The 7139-nt window shown below is 48.6% G+C and overlaps 1 protein-coding gene across 1 annotated transcript in view; it reads left to right on the top strand.

Annotated features, from left to right (window-relative positions):
• The window catches only part of SMAP2 (small ArfGAP2), an 11725-nt gene that overhangs the window by 1293 nt on the left and 3293 nt on the right, over positions 1-7139 (top strand). The window contains exons 2-7 of the mRNA XM_009081148.1: positions 3115-3248; positions 3737-3822; positions 4929-5007; positions 5837-5923; positions 6394-6472; positions 6835-6938. Coding sequence (XP_009079396.1) covers positions 3115-3248; positions 3737-3822; positions 4929-5007; positions 5837-5923; positions 6394-6472; positions 6835-6938 — 569 coding nt within the window. The remainder of the gene's footprint in view (positions 1-3114; positions 3249-3736; positions 3823-4928; positions 5008-5836; positions 5924-6393; positions 6473-6834; positions 6939-7139) is intronic.

Here is a 7139-nt window from a genome sequence, read left to right as displayed (position 1 = left end):
TTCAGCAGAGTATTCATGCCAGGAACAATTTCTTTCATGCTTCTCTCTAGTGGTTTCACCGGCTGAATGTTTCTGTGAGCTTTATCCTCAAACCTTTTGCAGGTCAATCCATGATTCCTGAGCCCAGAGGTGCTCCCTGTGCCATGTCCTGGTGCCAACAGTTAGTGCTGAGGCTCAGGGTGTGCCCAAAGGCTGTGAGGGATGATAATATTCCACAGCAGCTCCAGCAATGCTGATTAATGCTGCTGTGTCTTTACAGACTGATAGAAACCCATTTTTTCCTCTGAAAAATGTCACCCTTTACTTGCCCCAAGGTGTTTTTCCCCTTCTGTCAATGCTTAGGCCCTGAAGCTTCTGCACTTGGTTTAGCTTTTGGGAAGTGAAATGCTGCAGCATGTGCTGAAACATCTGTAAACACCACCTGGAGCTTTCTGCAAATCAGTCACCTTGAAAACAGCATGTGAAACCGTGGGGGAAATGACTGTACAAAGCTCTCCCCAGGCAGGGCTGGGCTCAGAGATAGCTTAGTGTGAGCTCCTCAGAAGAGGGAAGTGGGAGGATGTTTACATCTGCAGCCAACCCATCCCCCCGTGCACCCCACTGAGGGAGCTGTGAGATATTAAAAGGTTCAAATGTTGGTTTAAATTAAGTTTATGTTGGTGAGACACTGGCACAGGTTGCCCAGGGAGGCTGTGGTTGCCCCAACCCTGGTGGTGCTCAAGGCCAGGTTGGATGAAACCTTGAGCAACCTGATCTAGTGAGGAGTTGTCCCTACCCAGGATTGGAGATTGGGACTAGATAAGGTGCATTCCAACCCCTAAATCCTATGATTCTAAGCTGGAGGTGTCATAAGAGTGTGTTTGGGTTGGTGCCTCTGCTTGTTGCATCTGGCCTGACCCAGCCTGAACATTGTGCCTTGGCTGCATTTTGGACATTCATCCAAAATATCCTTCTCCTGTGTCACCCCCATGTCAGAGAGCAAAGTGCTGAGCTCCCAATCCACCTCCTGGCTCTGCATCTCAACACCCCCAAACTGCTGTTTCACCTTTCTCAGTGGCTCTGCAAGGACACCCAAGCCCTGACTGCAACATCCCCAGCCAAGAGCTCACCCTTGGTTGTGTAATGTAATTATTGCCAAACCAGCTGCTAACTGCAGGGAGGATTTGGGAAAGCCTCTCTTAAATATTCCCTGCTCCAGGGAAGCTGCTCCATGCTGGGATGTGTCTGAGCTGGGGTCTAGGAATTGCTGTGCTCAGCCCTTGCTGTCTCAGACCACTGAAGTGACACTAAAAAAAGTGACACTGTCCCCCTGAGTCATGTTGGTTTTAGCCTCCCAGGGTAGGAGGTTGCAGTGGTTTTGAGCTAGTCCATGTGACAAAGCAGTGAGCTGATTACTCCAGCCCTGCTGGAGTATCTGCCTGACTCTTAATCCTTTTAGTCCTAGAAAGGCTAAATATATCGAGAGTTTAAATCTAACCTTGAATCTCATGCTTAATCCTGCTGCCAGTCTCACGTTAGAGCCTGGGGGTGTCTCTGGGAGAGAATTCCATGTGTGAATCGAGGGAAGGATCTTGGAAGACACTGAGCTAAGATTTTATCCCAATCCTTTTTGTTTGTGTGTTGCTCAGGTGCTGAGTCTGCCTTCAGCCTTAGGTTTTGGTGTGAAAATGAAGGAACTGAGCTCTAGGCAATGCTGTACTTCTATTAAAGTCTTCACCAAGAGCTGTTCCTCAGCTGGGAAGTGAATTCATCAGCTCCCTGAAATTAGTATCATTCTCCAGGGCCACTCTGGAATGAATAAGCAGCAAATTATGGCAGGAAAGGGCAGAAGACTTAATAAAGGCTTTTTAAACATCATGAGTTACCTGGAACAGGTAAGTTAGAGGTTCTACACCTTCACCCTGGAAAGATCCATGAGCCAAAGCCCCAAATCCCTCAGGATTGCCCCTAAAGAGGAATTAAACTGTTAACAGCATATCTAGAGCCTCAAATTCAGCACTGCTTTTTTAGGGCTTGAAAATTACACTTCTCTTCCCCCTCCCACCTCACTCTCATTAGCTTTAGGCTTTGCTATTTTAGCTATGGCAAGAGGAAAAAAAAACCCTCTTCATCTGCAAGAATGCCTATAAAAAGGGCTGGTGTGGCTTCTGGGAAGTTTTCAGGGCCCTGACTGAGGATGTGGCTTTGCTGGGGCTGTTTGGCAGGTCCCTGTGACAGTGACCCCCCAGCCCCTGTGGCAGCAGGACACTGAGCTGGTGTCCTTGGGATCTGCTGGGAAAATACACCTGCCACAGCTGGTTTTCCTTCAGGAAAACCTTCAGACCAAGGGGCCTGATGGCCTGGGTGAGACCCTGGCTTGGGAGAAGGGTCTGTGAGGGGTGGAAGGATGTGTTGGACCTCTGGGTGATGATGCACTGTTGGATTTCCTGAGTGCAGTGAGTAAATCTACGTTTGTTCATCCTTCCCTTGTGGGTTTTTTTCCCCCCTGCCCTTGGCATGATGTCCCATGCACACACCTTGGAGCTCTCCTCCCTGTCCAAGCTGCATGTAAAGCTGGAATCTGATCAGAGCTGTGGAAACTGTGGAGTGAACTGCTAAGATTCCATGGCAGGATTGTACCCTGGGGTCCTGGCCCTGGTGGTGGTGGCCAAAACTCTGAGCTTGGGGTGTCTCCTGGCTCAGCTGTAGCTCCTCAAAGCTTTGATGGTGCAGTCCCCAAGCTGAGTGGTTTTTTAGCTGCTTTTCCTCCAGCAGGAGGGAATATTCTGGAGCTGCAATGAGGCTGTTTGAGAAAGAAGGAACAAAGCAGCATCAAAGATGATGTTTGATGTGGTTTACATCTGTTTAAGCAAGATGAACTCAAGGGTTGTAGTGTCTTGGGTGGTTTCAATGCTGTTTGCTTCCCTCTTCCTCTTTGTGGAGATGGAAAAGGAAGGCAATTAATTAAAGTAGAATAATTGGGAGGCAACCAACATCCTGCTGATGCCTCATCCCCATTCCTAAGCCAGAGGAGAAACTCAAAACAGCTCAGCCCCAGTTCACTTGGTAGTTTCTCAGTTGCTCAAGAGGTAACAAAAGGTTGGTTTGGTGTGAAACACTTGTGTCTCTCCACAGGGCCACGATGGGCATCCTGGAATATTGGTGTGTTCATCTGTATCCGCTGTGCTGGGATCCACAGGAACCTGGGAGTGCACATATCCAGGGTCAAATCCGTCAACCTCGACCAGTGGACGCAGGAACAGATACAGGTGAGCACTGGGACACTGTTTTGGTAGTGAAACTTGGAGGTAAACATAGCCTGAGTAGGCCAGAGATGTGGGAAGTGAAGCAGGAAGGTGATGTGTAAATTGGGAGGGGAAATGGCATCACTTCAGGCTCAGCAAACAGCAGAGGGTGAGGAGAAATGAGCTGTGAGTTTAACTGCCAAAGGTTGTTGTGTGGAGCTGCTTCTCACCTCTCCCTGAGCTTTCCAGAAGTCAAATCCTGGATTTCCAGAGGGGCTTTGGGTGGTTAGTGTGATATTTAGCTTGGCTTTGAATAAATCCTGTGCTGTGGGGCTTAGCTAATTATATGGGAGGGGATTAGAGCAGCTGCATCAGGATTCTCTGCTGGGAGGGGCCAAGTGGGGACAGAACAGACCTCAAATTTGCACCTGCCTCGAGTTCTTGCTTGGGATGCTGTGGGAGAGGTTGAAGGTGTGTGAAAGCAATAACTGAAGAACTCTGTTGAATTTCAGTGTGTGCAGGAGATGGGAAATGGCAAAGCAAATCGTCTCTATGAAGCTTACCTGCCTGAGAACTTCAGGAGGCCTCAGACAGATCAGCATCCTTTTTCCAGGGAGAAACATGGAACCTTTCCAGCCTGTGCCTTTGGAGCTTTGGAGGTTTTAGGGGCAGCAGCGTGAGGAGGAGTTCCCTCACTCCCTCCAAGGCTGAACAGAGGGAATGGGATGGAGCAAAGGGGACAGAAAGGATTGAGCTCTGTGGGTGGAAACTGGGACAGCAGTGTCACAGCATGGAGCTGTCACAGGCTTGAGAGGCTGTGGGGAGTGGGAGGTTTGGCTTTCAGAGGTGCTGAGTGTGTAAAAAAACTCAGTGCAGACCTAGTTGTGGCCTCTCAGTACCTGAAGGAGCCTGTAAAGAAGGTGGAGAGAGACTATGGCCAAGGGCCTGAAGGGACAGGACACAGGGAATGGTTTCCCACTGCAGAAGGGGAGATTGGGATGGGATACTGGGAAGAAATTCCTCCCTGGAAGGTGCTGAGGCACTGGCACAGGTTGCCCAGAGCAGCTGTGTCTGCTCCATCCCTGGGAGTGTTCCAGGCCAGGTTGGATGAGGCTTGGAGCCACTTGGGCCCCATGGCAGAGGTGAAACTGAATCACCTTTAAACTCCTTCCATCCCAAACCATTCTGGGATTCTCTGATTAAAAAGGTTTCATGCTTATGAAAACTTACTTTGATTTTTTTTTTTTTTGCCTCACAGGAGGTTTTTTAGATGCTCAGTGACCAGGTGTGTATTGATATGAACCTAAAATACCCCCAGGAACACCTCCCCACCATCATTCCTGGCCCAAAGTGATGTCTGAGGTGTTTCCTCACGTGCAGGGTCAGCTCTGCCCACTGTGATCTGTGCTAATGACACAGAGTAAGTATAAAACAGCAGAAAATAAAAGCCCCACACCAAGAATCCAAGCCCTGATTTCATGTCCCTTTTATAGCACTGTCATGCTTGGAATAACCCAAGGGCAAAAAAATTGAGCAGCTAAAGGAGTTGGATCCAAGAGTAAATTATTTTAAGCAGGTTACTGCTGGAAATGCTCTTTAAACAGTCATTAGTTTGGTTACAGCCTGTACCTTGTACCTACATGTCAAATCCCACTACGTAAGGTTTCTATTCTTGACTCATTTGTCCTTAACAAGCTGCTGCAGAGCTGTGGAAAGCTTCATCAGGGATAAATATGAGAAGAAGAAGTACATGGACCGAAGCATCGACATCAATGCGTTCAGGGTTAGTCTCTGATCACTTCTGGCTGAGCTGCAATAGGTGTGAGGGTCTAAGTGTGTGTGTGTCTCACCCCTAAGTTGTGACTGTGCAAAGATCCAGTTGAAGTGTTTCTTGTGGTAGTGATTAATCTCTTCTCCAGGGTTGAACTGCAGCTGATTGCAGTTGGTTCCAGCTCAGGTTGGAAGGGTTTCAGTGAGTTTTGAAGGGTCAACACAAGTCTTTAACTCCAATCTTCAGCTCAGTGCAGCTCTTCAGCTGCTCTGGAGAGGTTTTAGTGCAGCAATAGCATCATGGGTGAGCTCTTCCAGGATCTGAAGGGGCTCCAAGGAAGCTGCAAAGGTTGGTTGGGAATTGCTGGGACAGGACAAGGGGCAATGGGGACAAATTGAGGAGATTGAAGTTAGATTTTAGGCAGAAGTTTTCCCTGTGAGGGTGGTGAGACACTGGCACAGGTTGCCCAGTGAGTCTTTGGCTGCCCCAACCCTGAGTGTTCATTCCAGATTGGATAAAACCTTGAGGAACCTCTGCTGGGAGGTGTCCCTGCCCATGGGGTTGGCACTAGAAGATCTCTAAGCTCCATTCCAACCCCTAAAATTCTATGACTCTAATTCTATGACTCTAATTCTATGACTTGGTGTGATGCTAAGTTTTAACCCTCATGTCACTATGGTTTTCCTTAGAGAAAGGAAAGGCTGACAAAGGAAAGCTTGAAGTCAAATCTTTAGCTCAGTGCAGCTCTTCAGGGTTTCAGAGCAGTAACAGCATCATGTGTGAGCTCTTTCTTGGTGAGATGTTGAGTTCTGACCCTCCTTTTGCTGTGGTTTCCCTCCAGAAAGAAAAGGATGATAAGTGGAAGAGGAGCAACGAGGCAGTGTCAGAAAGGAAACTGGAACCCATCATCTTTGAGAAGGTGAAAATGGTAAGAGCAGGAGGCAGAGTTGTGCCCCCAGGCAGAGCAGAGGGAATCCAGGCTGCTCTGGAGGCATTTTTGCTGAGCAGTGGGTGCTCTGAGTCACTGGGAGCTTGTTTTCCTCTGCTCACCCAGAGACTAAGCAGATGTGTTCTGCCTCACAGTGCAGAGCAGATTGGAATCCAGTTCTTCCCTGCTTACTTTTCCAGCTTGAGCAGCTTCTTTTCCCTAGTTTAGAGCCCCCTTGAATGTGATCTGTTCCAACCTGTTGGGCCAATAATACAACGATGTAATATTCACTCTGAAATTCTCGGTGTGGAGGAGCAAAGAGAATTTCACTTTCAGTTTTGACTTCTTTTACGTAGTTCACTTGGGGGAGCAAAAAGATTTTAAAGGTTAATCTCTTATAAAAGTCTCTGATCTATCAGAGCCCAAAATTTGAAGCACCTTGTGATGTTCTCTGTGTCCTTTTCCTGCAGCCTCAGAAGAAAGAAGAAACGCAGCAATCCAGGAAAAGCTCTCCTAAATCTGAACCAGTCATAGACTTGTTGGGACTTGGTAAGAGCCTTTCCAGCCCTTTTTGCCCTTCTTACAGTGACACCACCTTTGAGCTGGGCAATCTGAGGAGCTTTTCATGCTCCTTTTCCAGGTCAGGTGAGCAACTAGGAGTGTTGTGCTTGAACTGCTCCTGAGCACAGGGCTCAGCACTGCAGCAGGAACAGCTTTCCTTGTGTTTTTCCTTTGTGCTGGGGCAGTGGTTGTGCCTGGAGTGTAATTCTGGGGTTAATAGCACAGACTAGACTAGACCCTCCCTGAGTCCTGCCCTCAGCACCAGAAGGATGAGTGGGCACCTTGGCAAGGAGGCTCTTCCCCAGCCTGAGGCTGTGTGGGAGCATCCAGCACAGCTCTGTCTCTCCCAGATGCTCCTGTGACCACCCCAATCCCCAATGGCAGGCCCAGCAGCCTGGAGAAGGACCTCGATCTCTTTGCATCCATGGGATCATCAAGCTCAGACTCCAGGAAGGTGAGCTGGGAATGGTAGGGCTTGGCAAAGATCAGAGAATCAGAGGATAATTTTGCTCAGAAAGAACCTTAAAGGTCATCTAATCCAAGCCCTGTGTGAGGGATGACATCTTCCACTAGATGGACATCTCTCACCAGCCCAGGTTTCTCCTCCAAGCTCCATCCAACCTGGCCTGGAACCATCTCAGGGACGGAGAAGCAC

The sequence above is a fragment of the Acanthisitta chloris genome, unplaced genomic scaffold, assembly GCF_000695815.1.
Source record: "Acanthisitta chloris isolate BGI_N310 unplaced genomic scaffold, ASM69581v1 scaffold12078, whole genome shotgun sequence".
Classification (NCBI taxonomy): Eukaryota; Metazoa; Chordata; class Aves; order Passeriformes; family Acanthisittidae; genus Acanthisitta; species Acanthisitta chloris.
This window is presented reverse-complemented; position numbering and strand designations above follow the sequence as displayed.